The 19,121-nt window shown below is 40.2% G+C and overlaps 2 protein-coding genes across 2 annotated transcripts; both read right to left on the bottom strand.

Annotated features, from left to right (window-relative positions):
• Positions 1-102: 102 nt before the first annotated feature.
• Positions 103-3,489, bottom strand: hwa (huluwa; the record flags this gene model as incomplete). Its single annotated transcript, XM_080420356.1, has 4 exons — positions 103-272; positions 1,490-1,604; positions 1,724-1,844; positions 2,996-3,489. 4 exons carry the CDS (start codon positions 3,487-3,489, stop codon positions 103-105), a joined length of 900 nt encoding a protein of 299 aa, XP_080276482.1.
• A 4,172-nt stretch (positions 3,490-7,661) lies between these two features.
• On the bottom strand, positions 7,662-13,035 carry LOC308078474 (dnaJ homolog subfamily B member 5; the record flags this gene model as incomplete). Its single annotated transcript, XM_080419650.1, has 4 exons — positions 7,662-7,895; positions 10,269-10,828; positions 11,178-11,433; positions 12,931-13,035. 4 exons carry the CDS (start codon positions 13,033-13,035, stop codon positions 7,662-7,664), a joined length of 1,155 nt encoding a protein of 384 aa, XP_080275776.1.
• Between the last annotated feature and the right edge of the window lie 6,086 nt (positions 13,036-19,121).

The following is a 19,121-nucleotide window of genomic DNA, read 5'->3' as shown; positions in this document are numbered from 1 at the left end:
TTAATGTAAAATTTGTGTATAATATACTTTGTGCTCTTTTTAAGCTGAATAAACAAATAAAAAAACGTTAAAACATTAAATATTTCCTGCAGCAGCATACGTTTACACCCAGTACTGCTTAGGGCATATTGAGGGTATGTGGTAGTTCTGCTTGGGTATTCTGTTCTGCCGGACGTAACAGGGGTCGTAGTAATCCCACTCCAGCACTGACGCCAACACACCACTGGGAAGCAGCCCGTCACTGTCTGCAGACAATATCCTGAGCGAGACGCCTGAGAAGAGAAATAGTATTTGTAACCCACAATGATGACTGCATGACTACAGGGCAGTGATTCTCAAAACTTCTTTTATTTGAAGGACCCCCAGTTTAATATGCATTAGGCCAGTGGTTCTCAAACTTTTTCCATGTCAAGGACCCCCAAAATGATATGTATTTGGACCCCCATCTCAAAATATTCTGTTCCAGGGACCGCCAGAAGCAAAGATTTTAGTTACAAATATTCGCTTCAAAGAATATATATATATATATATATATATATATATATATATATATATATATATAGGCCCCGTCTTTCCCTATAAGACTGACCGTGGGTAGCTACCTGGGATGTAAGTTGGGGCTTGATCAACCCCGGCTGGGTCACCTGGGCGAGGGTGTATGTTGCGAGACCCGAAACACCCTATGACCCCAGGCTACAACACTGATGATACATCCCAGGTGCATCCATGTCATGTATTCTTTATTTATTTATTTATTTATTTATTTATTTATTTATTTATTTATATATTTATTTATATATATATATATATATATATATATATATATATATATATATATATATATATATATATTCTTTTTTCTTCTTTTTTTTCAAAGATTTGCACAAGTTTGGCTATTCAAAAATAGCAGATATACAAGCTCGCAGCGCGTCACTTTGTACAGCGCTGCGAGCTTGTACATCTGCTATTTTTGAACATTTTTAAAAAATCTTTTTTTTAAATAATTTAGATTTTTTTAACACATATCTTCTCTTCTGGGGTCCCTGGCACAAAACATTTTCAAATGCGGGTCCGTGGCCAAATATCAATGAAACAGTGCTGTGTAGGCCATTGGTTCTCAAAGTGGGGTCCGGACCCCTATGGGTCCTTGGGGGGGTTCCAGGGGGTCCCCAGCAAAATGTGCTAATATAGCATCACAATCATTTTCACCACTTTAACCTTTTATACTTTGGCTATTCAAAAACAGCAGATCTACAAGCTCATAGCGTGGCTATGAGCTTGTAGATCTGCTGTTTTTTTTAAATCGTGAAAATGTGTATATATATATATATTTTTTATTACACTTGTAACTTAAATCTTTGCTTTTGGGGGTCCCTGGAACCGCAGCCAAATACATATCATTTTGGGGGTCCTTGACATGAAAACGTTTGAGAACCACTGGTGTAGGCAGCAGGCTAATAGGCGGGATTACCATTATACAGACTATTACCTGCACTTGCACCGAAGTCGCTGTCGAGCCCCAGGTTCACCGAGGAGGAATGCAGACAATTCTGTTGTTGCACGTCTGTCAGTAAGTCTAACATACTGCCCATCTGCTGTGTCACCTGAATCACACATGAGTCTCCATATTTAGTATAATCAAACATGCATTTCTTAGTGTCTTGTGTTGCTTTGATTTGTTTACATACATAGTTACCATTGATAGTAGTTTGTGAACGTGTACCTCCTCAGGTGAGTTGGGTGGCACATCGTTTATCTTAACATCAGCCTCTGAATCACTGCATTGCTGCAGGACAGGTGCACTGTGAAGCCACTCCATCTTCCTCCAGCAGTAATTGTGTGGCCTGAGAAAAGTACAAAATATATTTCTAACACAGAATGATGCATGAGCATGACTGTAGGGCAATGATTCTGAAACTTTTTCATTTTGAAGACCCCCAGTTTGATGTGCATTAGGTCAGTGGTTCTCAACCTTTTCAGGCCCTGAACCCCCAAAAAAATCATATTTGAACAGGGGATCCCCCACTCTGACAAGCACTTGGAATGTAGGAGTTGAGGCATTACATAATTTTTGCCTCTTTCTTATATTATTTGACAGTTTGGCCAATGTTTGACCACTAAGTAGTAGTTTGTTGATTACTTGATTTATTTTGTTCAGGTATTAGGTATTAAAAGTCCTTAAATTGTCACTTTACTGTCATTTGGGGACCCCCTGAAATCACGTGGGGACCCACAAGTTGAGAACCACTGCATTAGGCCACAAACCCTCATTTGATACAATGTTTTATCTCTGGGACCCCATTCTACTCTACACATGAGCAGTGGTGGAAAAAGTAAAAGTCCGGAATTCAAGTACCAAAAGTAGAAAGTAGGCCTACTCATTATGCAGAAGGTACCATTTCACAAGTTTTCAAATGTGTAAAATGTATGCAAATCTTTTGAAAATAGCCATGTATATAGGGCTGAAGTGGTTACTGTATGTTTTGTAATAATAATAAATACATACTAAACTAGAAGATGTGCTCCTCGGAGCACAGGTCTCCGTCAGGCGAGGTGGTATAAGAATGTACTGTTCCTGATTAATCCTGTCTTACCTATTTATATTACATATTGTGATGTCACGTGAAGCTTGACCAATGTTAGGTGTTCTCAGACGGACACACACACACACACACACACACACACACACACACACACACACACGGACGGACAGAGGGTAAAACATACTCTCCACCATGCCTTCGGCCTGGCGGAGACAATAAATAAAATATACTTGAGTACTTGTACTCAGTTACTTTCCACCACTGCACATGACTGAGTACTCTATTTACACATCATGGAACAGGAACACATCATGGAACACTTATGCAGAATGTCCCATTTCAGAAGTTTTCAAATGTATAAAAATCTTTTGAAAATAGCAGATCTACAAGCAATGCAAAGCATTGTGAGCTTTTTTTTTTTTTTAAGCCAAAATGGTTAGAGAATGACTCACTTTCCATGATGTGACCTGCTGGGCATCAACCCAGCCAGGGAACCTGCAGTGCAATCCGTGGACGTTGTGGCCAGAATGGTGCTCATCGGCGCCCTGCTCAGGGACCCTGACCCGGTGCCCGTGGCCCCATCTGGGCGAAGGAACCGCAGGCCGAGCCGCTGATCATCCGTTACCGTGGTGGAAGTTCTGGACGAAGTCACCGGTTGTCCCAGCAGAGCTGGTTCTGATAAGGTCACACAGCAAGGGACGTCGGCCGTCCTCAGCACTCTGTGACGCGTGGACAGAGTGGACTGCAGGAGCATGTCCTCGTCCTCCGAGCTTCTCTTTTGGTTCTTCTTGGACATGATCAGTAACTTGTAGCCCAGGAAGACGCAGTTCAGCAGGAGCAGCAGGACCACGCACGGTATGAGCAACAGGACGAGTAGTGTCAAGTTAGTCACGGCTGGATAACTGTCACCCAGGTTCGAGAGTGTTGTTTGAGCCGTTTGAGACATTGCATTGTCCAGGAGACATAAAACACTGATGGTTGATTATATTTTAGATGATTGCCTCTGTCTGCTCCGCTGGAAGGGTCCAGTTTACCTGTGCGCGCAGGTGGTTTGATGTGGCCTATCAATATCCTGAAACATGACTGTCGTATCATGACAGTCATGGATGAACTTCAACCTGGTGTTTGCATTTTCTCCATTTACGGCCCGTACATCTACATAAATGTTCAGATTTGAAAATATAAAGTGCTTACCCCATGGTCACGGGTGTTAAAATTCTGTACGGGCCCTCAGAAGTACCCTTATCTTCCGTATTGTTCAATGGAAAGCATTTCAATCTGATCGGTGGCCATTTTCTCCATATGCTTTCAACTACGCGACCCTATAGGGTTGGAGGTGTATTGCACTCTGATACAGTATGACTATGAGAAAATGGCCACCGATCGGATTAAAGTGCCTTTTATTGAACAATACGGAAGATACATGTACTTCTGAGGACCCGTACATAACTGTAACACCCGTGGCCATTGGGTAAGCACTTTATATTTAAAATCTGAACGTTTATGTAGATATACGGGCTGTAAATTTAGAACGTGCAAACACCAGCTTGAAGTTCATCGATGACGGTCGTGACAGACGACCGTCGTGTGATCCATGGCTAGACCTAGTCTGAATCTCCATGAGTATTCTGGTATTCTGTAGGATTGTGATTGATTTGGCCATCTGGATGTTTTCCAACTTTTCCATCATCTTCGCAGTGAAGTTCAACAGCGGAACAGTTCAACCAATACTCTGGATCAGTAGGTTATAATACACCGGCCTGTATACGACAGGTGCGCAGCTGTTTCTCATGATGGCTTGATAGCTCACTCTCCATCTGGGAAAAAAACATTATGGCAGAGCTTGTAAATTTTACTAGCCATGTATTCTGATTATCAGTGGTGGAAAGTAACTAAGTACATTTACTTAAGTACTGTACTTAATTTTGAGGTATTTGTACTTTACTTGAGTATTTCCAATTTCCAATACTTTTACTTCTACTCCACTACATCTCAGAGGCAAATATTGTACTTCTACTCCACTACATTTATTTGAAAACTTTAGTTACTAGTTACTTTGCAATAATTACATTATTATATTATTAAACATACATTAACCACTTTAACCCTATTTTATACCTAGGCTATTTGAAAATAGCAGATCTACAAGCTCTGCGACGCGTTGTGAGCTTGTAGATCTGCTATTTTCAAATATTTTGTACTTTTACTTTTGATACTTTAAGTACATTTTGATGCCAATACTTTTGTACTTTTACTCAAGTAAATTTTGAATTCTGAACTTTTACTTGTAACAGAGTATTTTTATATTGTAGTATTGGTACTTTTACTTAAGTAAAGAATTTGAGTACTTTTTCCACCACTGCTGATTATTTATGTAGGCTATGTATTTATTTAGGCCCATTTATTTATTTATTTGTCGTTATACTGTATGCAGTTATACATAGGACTGCCGATATTGGATTGTCTTTCTGTGTTGGTAAACTAAAATGAAGAACTCGAGAAGATACCATACCTTCTGTATGGAATCCTTTTGACACTCATCAGGGACACTGAATCCCCGGTGTTCACCACGAGATGGCAGTAGTGCATTAGTCTTGACTCTTGTGGATAGTGTTATGCTCAGATATATGTACCCTGCAGCAGTGGTGGAAAGTAGCTGAGTACATTTACTCAAGTACTGTACTTAAGTACAATTTTGAGGTATTTGTACTTTACGTGAGTATTTCCAATTTCCAATACTTTTACTTCTACTCCACTACATCTCAGAGGCAAATATTGTACTTTTACTCCACTACAATTATTTGAAAACTTGAGTTACTAGTTACTTTTCAAATTATGATATAATGAAACATACATGAACCACTTTAGCCCTATTTTATACATAGGCTATTTGAAAATAGCCGATCTACAAGCTCACAACGCGTCGCATCGCGACGCGTTGTGAGCTTGTAGATCTGCTATTTTCAAATATTTAGTACTTTTACTTTTGGTACTTCAAGTACATTTTGATGCCAATACTTTTGTACTGTTACTCTAGTACATTTTTAATTCTGAACTTTTACTTGTAACAGAGTATTTTTATATTGCAGTATTGGTACTTTTACTTAAGTAAAGAATGTGAGTACTTTTTCCACCACTGCCCTGCAGCCTGCATGTCTGAAATGACCATAACGCCTGAGAATATCGTTCAACTGACACGACAAAAAAAGTCATCTTAAAAAAAGCAAAGTTTATTGAAGCTTTTTGTTATACCTCTCCAACTACAATATCCTAAAACTGAATTATAATATATTACATATTTGGCAACATAATAAGCAAGTTCATATATATATTTTCTATTGTTCATGCTACTGCTATATCCATATCAATTCATAATATATCAACAGCTGGTTTATTGCAGAATATATACAAACATTTCAAATGATTCAATAGAATATTTGACAGATGAATCTCTTTTAGAGACAATGTTTCTATTTTCTGTACGCAACGTACATCTTAAGTACACAAGTACATCTTTGCTATTGTAATAAATCAATGTAAAAGATCAGTCATATGAACACCATATAACTTTGAGTCATTATTTTGTCACATTACTATAACATTTGCATTTTTCAAGTCTATATATAAACTTGAAGTGCAAACTGATATAACATGGGTTTGCAAACATAACAGTATACATTAGGTCTGTCACAATTATAACATAATCGTCTTATCGCAAATATTTGAGATAATCGCAATTATTTTGTCATAATCGTTTCCATGTTCAAGAAATGTTCATACATAAAAAAAATAGCTGAAATTGCTGATCTACAAGCTATTACATCAGCTATGTAGATCAACTTTTTCAGCTTTTTTACCTCTTTTTTTTTAAGTATAAAATGAATAAATGTCAGTAATTCATTTTTTATATATGACCAGTGCATTTCTTTGATTTCTTTTTTCATAATGTTCCTATATGTTCAAAGGCCAAACACGCAATTAAATCGTTACTCGCAATTATTTGAGTGACAATTAATCAGTCAACTTAAATTTGTGACCGTGACAGCCCTAGTATACTATCTAAACCTTTTATTCAAAAGAAAGCCTTTCAGATACCTGTTCTGTCAGTTCTGAACACACCATACTGTGTGTGGGTATAGCTATATTGAGCAGCATCATGCCTAAAGTGCATACAACAGTAGCAAATCATCTCTTGCTCAATAAGTCTCTCCGTGTCATCCACTGCTGCCTCCACAGTGAGGCTTGCCCTTGTACACAAACACAATACGAGGTTGTGATTCGTTGTGTGTGATTTTTTTTTTTTTTAGCACCTTTGGCAAGGCTGTGCAACATCGTACAGTATACACTCACGCCTGATTTATACTTAGATATCCAGCAGTTGCCGGGTTATTGCGTGGGTGTATAAGGTTCTCTCTCCCTCCCTCTCTCTCTCTCTCTACCTTTCTCTAACATTCTCTCTCTAGTCTATGTTTAGCCCATTAAGACCGGGAACGCGTCTGTGTCATTTTTTGATTTCTTTGGCTATTAAAAAATAGCAGATCTACAAGCTCATAGCACGGCACCGAGTGCCGTGCTATATAGCCTATATATTTGAATGTATATATTTTTAAAGCAAACATTTGTAACTCAAATCTTTGCTTCTGGGGGTCCCTGGAACAAAACATTTTGAGATGGGGGGTCCACGGCCACATACATAATCTAAGAATGTTTTCTAAATCCTAACAGTATGTTGCTATATCAGTGGTGCTCCAACTTTTCCATGTCAAGGACCCCCCAAAATGATATGTTGTATTTGGCCTCGGACCCCGATCTCAAGATACGTCGTTCCAGGGACCCTCCAGAAGCGAAGATCGGAGTTAAAAAATGTTTGCTTTAAAACACAAAGTTTCACGATTTTTCCAAAACAATAGCGTAGATCTGCTATTTTCGAATAGCCAAAGAAATCTTAAAATGACAGATGCGTTCCCGGTCTTAATGGGTTAAGCTCTCCCTCATTCTCCCACCCACCCTGTCTCCCTCTCTCTTTCCGGCTGATAGAGGCAGTGAACGCAACCTAACTAAGTATACGTCAGAGTTCATGGTGTAGCTGTGTAAATCTCTGGTCACATAGTTAGCGGGTTAGCACTTGGCCAGACTGTGCTTGATGATCTCGCGGGACTGGGGCGGGATCCTGTCGGGGAAGAGCACCTGGAACTCCACCATCAAGTCGCCGCGCTTGGAGGGGCTCTTGGGAAGGGGCAGACCCTCGCCCCGCAGCCGCCGGACGGCGCCCGGTTTGATGACGTCGCTACACGGTAGCGGCAACATCCGGTTTCCCAGCGTGGGAACGTTAACCGTGCAGCCACACAGCGCCTGGAGAGAAAGAAGAGAAGGAACATGTTAGTTCTCTAGACTGAGGTTTTGCAATGTATTCTGAAGGGTCACTGTCAGTGTTGCCAGATTCTGTGAGAGAAACAAGCAACCAGGTCTAGGAAAACCAGCCCAAAAGAGGCGACTATGGGCCACATGAGCACTTTAACATATACATCAGCTATTTGAAAATAGCAGATCTACAAGCTCACAACGCGTCGCGATACGACGCGTTGTGAGCTTGTAGATCGGCTATTTTCAAATAAAATCTTGCGGGGAATAAGCAGATCTGGCAACCTGGGTCACTGTAATGACTGTAATTAATTATACACTCTGAGAGCATCAACTATAAATGCCTGGTTCTGCTCAAGGTTTCTTCCCGTTAAAAGAGGAGTTTTTCTTTGGCACCATCGCCAAATGCTTGTTCAGGGGGGAACATGTCGGGTCTCTGCTCTATACATGTACTGTATGTGAGGCGTCTTGAGACAACTTCGTCGTGCAAGATTGAACTGAAGTGAATTAAATTGGAGTTGATGGCTTTCTAACGTGGCATGATGTTACATAACAGAGACAAATGTGGAGCAGCTGCTTCTCCAAGTGTATAATTTCTCTCTGTTATGCGATTAACCATGGTGTTACATATGTTACAGTCCTTGTTCTATAAACCAGCTGAATGTGGGCGTTAAGTGCAGGGTATAGGGAGCAATACACAAAGAAAAAAGGCTCCTCTGTATGACAGCCTGCATGCCTTCTAGAAATGGAGGAGTCTGTAGTGTAGTAGGAGAGAGAGAGAAAATGAAGAGGAGGTATTTGTGGGGGTGGTCACTCAGCACTGAGGCTAAATTTAGGTTCTGCTCCCTCTCCCTCTCGCATCGCTCTGCAGGAGCTGATGAGGTAGAACACTGGCAGGCTGCTATACGGCTGCTGCTGCTGCTGTGTTAGCGGGGGTCTGTAAGCCCCTTCCAAAGCAGTGGGGAAGGGATGAGGGGCTGAGAGAGTCTCAGAGGCTCAGAGAATAACATTTTATTGTGTTCTATCTTCAGTGAAGAATTAAGGCCATTATCCTCTCTAAATCTGACAGGGATATTATCACTGCAGATTCAGAACGCTGCAGTCTGCAGGCTTTAAAAAAAAAGAAATCAGGCTCTGATTAAACCATTTAGACCGGGAAATAATTCTACTATTCAAAAATAGCAGATATACAAGCTTATAGCGTGGCTACAAGCTTGTAGATCTGAAATTCTTTTTAAATTGTGAAAATGTTTGCAAATCTTTGAATATATATATATATATATATATATATATATATATATATATATATAATTTTTTTTTTAAGCAAACATTTGTAACTCAAATCTTTGCTTCTGGGGGATTCTACAAATGTCTTCTAAATCCTGCAGTTTTTTGAGAAACGTATATGTTTCTATATCAGTGGTGCTCAAATGTTTTCATGTCAAGGACCCCCAAAATTATATGTATTTGGCCGGGACCCCAACCTCAAAATATTTAGTTGAAGCAAAGATTGGAGTTAAAAATGTTCGCTTTAACAAATATATATATATATTCAAAGATTTGCAAAAATTCACGATAAAACAAATATAGCAGATCTACAAGCTCATAGCGTGGCACTCGGTGCCGCGCTATGAGCTTGTAGATCTGCTATTTTTGAATAGCCAAAGTATAAGATATGGATAAAGTGGTTACACGGATGCGTTCCCGGTTTGAATGGGTTAAACTGACTATATTTGGTATACAAAACAGCATGAATGATGAAGGATTACGTGTTACATAAATGAATGTGATAATAGGATATTTGAACCTTCACTGAGTGGGTTCAAGTGACTGCATCTATTGCAGTCTCCCTTGTTGCTTTGATTATTAATAGGCCGGTCATTTTATGCCACTTTACAGCTTCAAATTGCATAATATGAGTGTGTATAAGTGGCTTGATCTATTGCATAATATGTCTCCCATTTTGCTCAGACCGTAGACCAATCATTTTATGTAATTGTGTAGCATAAAATTACATAAAATGAATGGGTTTACTGGGTTTAACCCATTAATACCTGGAACGCATCTGTGTCACTTTTAGATTTCTTTAGGCTATTCAAAAATAGCAGATATACAAGCTCATAGCGCGGCACCGAGTGCCGCGCTATGAGCTTGTAGATCTGCTATTTTTGAAAAATCGTGAAAAAACAAATGTTTAGATTTTTTTCCAAAAACTGTTAGGATTTAGATTTTTGTTAAAGAATCGCCTCAGGTCTTAATGGATTAAGTGGCTCTATCTATTGCATAATATGTCTCCCATGTTGCTTAGATTATAATGGACCAGTCATTTTATGTAATTTCTATATAAACTTAACACAAACCCACCTCTTTGAGGGTGATCTTGGCCGTGTAGATGATGTTGGAACCGTCTCTCCTGTACTGAGGGTGCTTCTTGTCCCTGAGGACGAACGTGACGTCCGCGGGGGCGTTGTTGGCGGTCTCGTCTCCCTCCCCGGGGAAGGTGATCCTGGTGCCGGCCTTCCAGCCCTTCTTCACGACCACGTTGAGCACCTTGTCCTCGGACCTCAGGCCGCGGCCGTCGCCGTTGAGCCGCCTGCGCGTGATCTTCATGTGCTTGGTGCAGCCGTGCAACACGTCCTCCAGGGTCACCAGGAGGTCGTGCACCACCACGGCCTGCAGGTGCCGTCGGCCCTTTTGCAGGTCGTGTGGGGCGTGGGGAACCCCGCCGCCGCTCACGTTTCTGAACATGAAGCGGTTGAAGGGGTTGAAGAGATTGTCCTCGGTCTGGTCTGGTCCGAAGAAAATGTCAAAGTGATCGGAACCGTGAAAGAAAGTGGAGAAGGTGGCGTGGGCGTCGCCGTGGAAATAGCTGCGGTTTGTGTTCGCCTGGCCGGCCATTGACATCCCGCCACCGTTTTTAAGTCCTATGTGAGACAGGAAGAACACCGCGGTTAGACTTGGCACAATGGCGTTACATCACGGACACATTGTGAGACTGTAGATCATTTATCTTTCATTATTTCCCACATTCCACCATGTAGGACAAAGTATAAAATGAAGTTGTGAGGAAAGCACTTCCTCTGCAGTCTTAAATAATTTATCAGCTGTGGGACTCATTAAGGTCTGCATTGCACGTATTGCCTGATATTACAAGAGAATGAATTACTGCTCGAGTCAGTGAACATATCTATTCCCCACTTCTCCTTAGCCATGACGACCGAATGAATAATCTATCAAAAAAGCATGAATTGCATAAATGGCCAACCCGCTCACCTTCCTCTCCAAACTGGTCATATATGCTCCTCTTCTTGGGGTCGGTCAAGATCTCGTAGGCTTCTGCGATCTCTTTGAACCTGTCCTCTGCGTCGGCCTCGCTGTTCTTGTCTGGGTGAAACTTCAGAGCCATCTTCCTGTAAGCCTTCTTGATCTCATCTTCATTGGAGTCAGAGAGGACGCCCAGGACCTTGTAGAAGTCCTTCCCCGTGGATTTGATCGGTAGACAAGGCTCTTGCTCGGACTTGCTGCTCTCCTGGGGAAACGAAGACATCACGCACGTTAGATCACTACAAAGCAGATGTTCTTGTATCACCTGCCACCTTACTCAAAGAGAATGGACCACGGTCTGATTAGTTTTTTCTCTCTTCCAAATGCTAATATATTTTCCTTGCCTAAAAGCAAGGAATGTAGAATATATAGACTTAGAAAGTGAGCATAATCTAGTGTTAATCAACAGTAGACCTGTGTATCTATGGATAGAAAGGAACACTGCTATGTCAATACACAATAAATTCCTGAGTGTGAATTTAACTGTGTGGTCACTATTGATAGTCTATAAGGAAGTTTCAAGTTCCTATGCAGTTAAGAGGCCATCATATTGTATAATAAATACCAGAACCATTGAAAAGCCTGTATGTGTAAATCTGTATTAAGTATAGTGCCATATCTAAAGCGCTCTACAATGTGTATTACATTCACACACACACACACACACACACACACACACACACACACACACACACACACACACTGATGACAGAAGCAACCATGTAAGGCACCAATCTGCTCGTTCAGTGAGCATTAGACACGAAGCCAGGAGGAGCCAATGACACTGAGAAGCATGATCTCTTTGCACGAGCATCTCATCAGTGTTATTCATCTAAAACAGTGATTATCAACCTTTTTAATTTCAAAGACAGCCAATTGTAACGTATTAGGCCATGGACCCCAGTTTTATATGATTTCTATCTGGTACTCCAATGTACACTGTAAAATCCACTGCATGATTTGAGAGTTGTACAAATGGAACCCATAAGGGTCCATTTAGTTCCATTTGTACATTCTCAGAGTTACAGACGTAGAGGGTCCATTTGGCGGACCCAGACCTCATGTTGAGAACCAGTGATCTATATATTCAACATCTGTGTGTGTGTGTGTGTGTGTGTGTGTGTGTGTGTGTGTGTGTGTGTGTGTGTGTGTGTGTGTGTGTGTGTGTGTGTGTGTGTGTGTGTGTGTGTGTGTGTGTGTGTGTGTGTGTGTGTGTGTGTGTGTGTGTGTGTGTGTGTGTGGGGCTAGTGAAGGTAAAGACCTCCCTAACAACAGAGATCTCTGCAGCGATTGGCTGCAGTTTGCACACTGACTATAGCCTGCATTTGAATGAACCCACAGCAACAGACGGTGTCCTCGGCTCTCTCTCTTTCTCTCTCTCTCTCTCTCTCTCGCTCTCTCTCTCACACACACACACACACACACAGCTCCGGTTTTACGGAACATGCACACACTCCTGCATCTAATGGATTTTTACACACTTATGTAAATGAGTGAGTGCAGATGTAGACCAACCAGCTTAAACGACAGAATTCAACAAACAGCAATACAGTCCTCATTCATTAGCCTGCAGCTTAATCAGACTATAGTACAACCCATTCAGAATGTATTATGCATTAAGCTCTGGTTAACAGAATGATGCAGTATCATAGGCCTATACTTGTTAAATCTGTGATATACAGCCTGAATAAATTAAACTTACCCCCGACGAAGAGCCCGAGCTGTCATCCCTGTGCATGACACGTACTTTGCACTTGACGTTGACATTTTTGTGCTTCATTCCAAACTGCGTCCAGATAAGAACCATGATTGCTTATTAAACTCGCTGTGTGTCGCTGTCCAGTAACGGTGGTGCTGAAATGCCTCTTTGTTCAAACTATGTCACTGTCTACTAACACTGGTGCTGAAATGCCGGCTTGTTCGTTAGACTGTCGCTGTCCACTAACACTGGTGCTGAAATGCCGGCTTATTAAACGGTCGCTGTCCACTAACACTGGTGCTGAAATGCCTGCTTGTTTGTTAGACTGTCGCTGTCCACTAACACTGGTGCTGAAATGCCTGCTTGTTTGTTAGACTGTCGCTGTCCACTAACACTGGGTGCTGAAATGTTCTCGTCAGTCCGGTGCCTCTCTGCGGTCTGATAAATACTGTCTGCTGCGGCAGCTTTTTACTACACACTCTCCACCCACGCAGCGTGACCGAGCTTTCCCCGAACCCGCCCAGTTGCTTACGCATGACAGGGAATGCCATGTTTTTTTGATGCCTCGCCGAAGGCCATTGGTTCCGCGTGTTATGATCACGCGGATGTAGCGGCCTCCTTCTCCATCTCAAGGCTCGCTTCCGGAGATCCGAGGGCCGGCCGGGCTCCGCTGATATCTGATGGTCACGACACGTTAGATAGATTCCTGGGAAGATGTCCATGACACCACGGGTTCTCCATCTGCTGCTGAATGTGTGTAGACATAATAGATGCTATGAATGAATAGGCTATGATGGATTTCAAAGGGTAGGATATTTATGTTTTACTGACTAATAATTCAAAGTAAATAAAAATATTGACAAGTTGTCATACTGGCTGCTGATGCTAATCACTTTAACATGGGTATGTTTCAAAACATTTAAAAAGAAAAAGTGGAAAATATATGAGCTTGTGGATCTGCTATTTTCGCTATCCCTATAGCGAAAATAATACATCCCTGTATTGTATTATATTATTATTATTATTATTATTATATATTTTTTTTTAATTATTTATTTGCACATTTAAAAACAACAAACTTGTAACAACAGCATAATATTGTGTTGGGATGTGCAGGTGAGATTTAGAAAACCCTGTCGGGTTTATAAGGTTAATCTCACCTCACTTAAAAAATACAAGAAAGAAATACAAAGTAATAAAAAACAAAAATAAATTATTTGGTAACATAGCCTACATACAAATATACAAAAATACAAATACAACAATACACAGTATAAATACTAGAGAAAAATTAATATTTGTAGAAAATGGTGTAGTTGCAAGTGTGAGTGGGTGGGTGTAATTATTATTATTATTAAGAATGGAGAGTTATAGCAGACCTGCAGTTTTCGGGGAGATTGTTCCACATATGTGGTGTAAAAAAGCAATTTTTTCCTCCAGTTTAGAGGACCTTATATTGTCAATTGTCAATCCAATCAAATCAATCAATCAGTCAATCACATAAAGCAGACCTTTCATGGCGTGGTGGAATAAATGCGATGCAACTGTTTGGCGTTGCGGCACTGGATGGCAGAAAATTATATTATTCCATGCAGTGGTGTAAAGTAACTAAGTACATTTACTCAAGTACTGTACTTTAGTACAAGTTTGAGGTACTTTTATTTTACTGGAGTATTTCCAATTGTCTATACTTTTACTTCTACTCCACTACATCTCAGAGGCAAATATTGTACTTTTACTCCACTACAATTATTTGAAAACTTTAGTTACTAGTTACTTTGCAGATTTAAATTCTTACAGTACAAACATACATTTACCACTTTAGCCCTATTTTATACCTAGGCTATTTGAAAATAGCCGATCTACAAGCTCACAATGTGTTGCACTGCGACACGTGAGCTTGCAGATCTGCAATTGTCAAACATTTTAGTACTTTTACTTTTGGTACTTTAAGTACTTTAAGTACATTTTGATACCAACACTTTTGTGCTTTTATTCAAGTAAATTTTGAATTCCGTAGTTTTACTTGTAACAGAGTACTTCTACATTGCAGTATTGATACTTTTTTTTTTGAGTACTTTTCCACCACTGATTGCATGCAACAATGTTACGTAATAATGTTCTTCTTCACAGCATTATCAAGTACCAGGAGGCATGTCACAGTAATTCTGACACTGTCTGAGGCTATAGCTCATAGGCGGGGGTTAGGCTGAGGATTGGGAAGGCGACAATGGAGGACAATGCTATGCTCATAACGGCAATTCTATGCACTGACTGGAAACAATATGCCCAGCTAATAATGCACATAGACTAAATATGAAAAACAATACATATAGACTAAATTACAACAATATAAGGCTACTGTTTCAAAGTGTACATTTATTAATCAGAGCACTTGAATTCATGAGTCTTCTGTCTCTCTCTCTCTCTCTCTCTCTTCTCTCCTTGCTCTTCTGTCTGTGGACTACACGCAAATGGGGCACGATGGAATTACTGATGTAAGTTCTATTTACAACCATGCAAGAAGGGTAAATGCTGAATTTATATGCCGTCGTACAACATCTATCCCATCCAATTAGGGGTGTGTCGATATATCGTCCCGCGATATATCGCGATACGTTTTCGTGACGATATGTATCGTTTTTGGGGGGGAAAATATTGTAAAAAAAAAAAAAAAAAAAAAAAACAGCCCCGAGGCGAAAAGGGTGACAACATGTTGTTTTTTTTCGGGTCAGGTGTCACACTATTGCCCTATTTGGATTCAAAACGGCTATTGTAGCTGAAAAGCTACAAGTTTGCATGTCTGAATAATGCAAAAACAGAATTATTTGTTTGCATTTGCTTTTTTTCTCCCCCATATATTTTCATAATAAAAAAGTGCGTATCGTATCGTATCGCAATCGTATCGAAGTTGTGAGCCCAATATCGTATTGTATCGTTTCGTGAAATTAGTGTATCGGCACACCCCTACATCCAATGCACACGCACGCTTCAGTGCTGCAGTCTCTCTGTCTCTCTGTCTGTGTTCCGGGCATGTGTCGCTATGCCTCTGTGTCTGTAGAGACCAGTGATGGAAAAAGTACTCACATGTTTTACTTAAGTAAAAGTATCAATACCACCATGTAGAAATACTCTCTTACAAGTAAAAGTCCGGTATTAAAAATGTACTTGAGTAAAAGCACAAAAGTATTGGCAAGTACTAAAAGTAAAAGTACTCATTATGCACAACTCCTTTGAAAATAGCAGATCTACAAGCTCACAACTGTGAGCTTGTAGATCGGCTATTTTCAAATAGCTATGGCTGAAGTGGTTAATGTAAGTTTCACAAAGTAACTAGTAACTAAAGCTTTCAAATAATTGCAGTGGAGTAAAAGTACAATATTTGCCTCTGAGATGTAGTGGAGTAGAAGTAAAGGTATTGGAAATTGGAAATACTCAGTAAATTACAAATACCTCAAAATTTTACTTAAGTGTAACTAAGTACATGTACTCAAGTACTGTACAGTACAGTACTTGAGTACATGTACTTAGTTACTTTACACCACTGGTATAGACACACACAGAGAGCTGAGTGTCTTGTGTTTTTATCTGTGTCTGTTGTGTTGGTCATTTTTGTGTGGGATAATTCCACTTCATAGCATCTTAAACACAATCCCATGGGGGCGATATGTATGAGGTGACGTCTTCATTAAATAACATGGTTGTCGTTGATGGATTGGAAAGAAAATATTGGGCGAGTGCCTTCCCTGGCCAGCTGGCAGCATGCACACAAGTTTGGTGCTGATTTGTTCCAGTATAGTTTGTGAGATTAGCCAGGAAAACACACGCTGAACCCCTAATTGCTCCCGATGAGCAGGTTGGTGCTTTGCATAGTTTCCTCCGCCATCGGTGTATGCATGTGTGTGTGTGTGTGAATGGGTGAATGTAATGCGCAATCTATGTAAAGCGCTTTGGATAAAAGCGCTATATAAATGCACCATTTACCATTTACTTACTGGATTTTCTCTCTTTGATATCCTCAAGTTGCTACTATAGCAGAGGTCTTCAACAGGGGGTCCGGGACCCCTAGGGGGTCCTCAGAGTTACTACAGGGGGTCCGCCAAATCTTTGTGTGATTTTCATTAACCACTTCAACCAAGCATCCCTATCCTGAGGAGAGCTTTAGCCAAAAATAGTAGATCTACAAGCACACAACGCCTCACCACACAACGCCTCGCTGCGCTGCGATTTTCGGCAAAGTGGTTTGGTATAGGGGGGGGAAAAAGAGCAGATTAAGAACAGAGTGAAATGTCAGGTTTACTAAGTATTGTTTAAGTGCATGGTTAAATGTATGGAATAATACGCATCAACGTGAATCCAACATGAAAGCTGCCTATGAAATCTATGGAAAATATTTTTTTAATACAATATATAATGGGGGTCCCTGCTTTATCTCTCTCACAGCCAAGGGGTCCTTGGCCTGAAAAGGTTGAAGACCCTTGTACTATAGAACTAATTTTTCCACACAGTGACAGACAATTCTATTTCATTTTGTGAATGTATGTAAGTTCCACTGCCCTACAAAATTATGAAACACCATGGTTGTCTTGGCAGTACGTTCGGTGTTGCTATGGAAATGGAAAATGGTGTCAGAGAGAAAGCGCTACATACAAGGTCATACTTCCTCCTCCTGATGCTTGCACTCCACCAATGACGGAAAGGAGTTTCTGGTGGATTCTCCATTCATCCTTACAGGAAACGGGAGACAAATTTGGTGTGAATGTGTTGCAGAGCCAAACGCGTCACAGCGGCCCAGATAGAAGCTCTTCCAGAGGCCTACTGCTCACAGACTGTGCCAGGATGGAATTAGAATGTCTCTTTCACAGTGTTCTTTCCTGCCTGCCCACTGGAACAGCCACACTATAAGCCTCATTCATACTTCATTCATTGCAACGGATTTCTCAGTTAACAAGATGACAGTGACACCGTTTGTGTGTCCAAGTAAAGTAAATGAATGCAGGTTTTAGTGAGATGAGCTTGTCCCTGCTTTATTGTATTTCTCTTGTCTTTGTCTGGTTTCATGACCTCTTTATCAGTGGATGGAAAGTAACTAAGAACATAAGTACGACTTACTTAATGTGTAAATCCTATTACTTGGAGAAGTTAAAATGATGGATCCGTTTTTTAGTTCTTTCTTGTTTATTCATTTCTTAAGGCATGTAGGGGTTAGGTAAGTGGGTGGGTGGGTGGATGGGTGGGAGTAATGTTAAGCGTTTCTATTTGTCTGTTTTGTTTAGTTTTTTCTAAGTGTTATTGTTTACTGTTGTGTTATTTCTATCTTGTGATATTGTGTTTTATTGTCAATGTCTTGTTTAAAAAAAAGAAAAGATCTATGGAGTTATTTTTACTGTTAAATTTGTATTCTCCAATAAAATGATTTATAAAAAATTATAAGTACAACTTACTTACTAGTTCCTTTTTAGATTTAGATTCTTTATACAAAACATACATTAGCCACTTAAGCATTATTTTATAGTTAATTTATTTGAAAATATACAGTCCACAAGCACAACGCTTCACGATGCGACTGTGATGGTCTCTGTATGCTTACAGAAATGCAGTGGAGTACATTACTCAAGTACTGTACTTTACTTGAGTACAATTTTGACTAAATACATTTTACTAGTTACTTTGCAGGTTTAGATTATAAATACAAAACATACATGGCTATTAAAAAATAGCAGCTCACGTTGTGACGTGTTGTGAGCTTGTAGATCTGCTATTTATGGTACTTCAAGCATATTTTGACACAAATACTACAGTAGGCTACTCTTACTACCTTAGTAAGCTACCTTTACTCAAGTAACGTACCTTTACTCAAGTAACATTTTTAATGTATTTCTAAATTGTGGTATTGCTACTTTTACTTAAGTAAAATCCTCAGTACTTATATGACGGAGCCATGTCCTTCACAGGTTCATGTGTTCTTTATCTTCTGGTGTGTGGGCGGGGCGGTAGGTGCACCCTGCAGGAGATGTGTGAGGTGCAGTGTTGCCAGGTCTGCTTATCATAAGCGACTTTGGGCTTGTTTTCCTGTAAAAGTTGCTTGTAAATATTGATAGTTGGGTTTGTGGTTTTTTTTTGGGCTTGTTTCTAAAGTGTAGTAGTTGCTTAATTGGGCTTGTTTCCTAATGTTATTTAAACCAGTGGTTCTC

This window comes from Gymnoscopelus braueri, assembly GCF_963280865.1.
Source record: "Gymnoscopelus braueri genome assembly, chromosome: 22".
NCBI classification, from domain to species: Eukaryota; Metazoa; Chordata; class Actinopteri; order Myctophiformes; family Myctophidae; genus Gymnoscopelus; species Gymnoscopelus braueri.
Note: the sequence above shows the minus strand (reverse complement) of the source record. Positions and strands in the feature narration are given on the sequence as shown.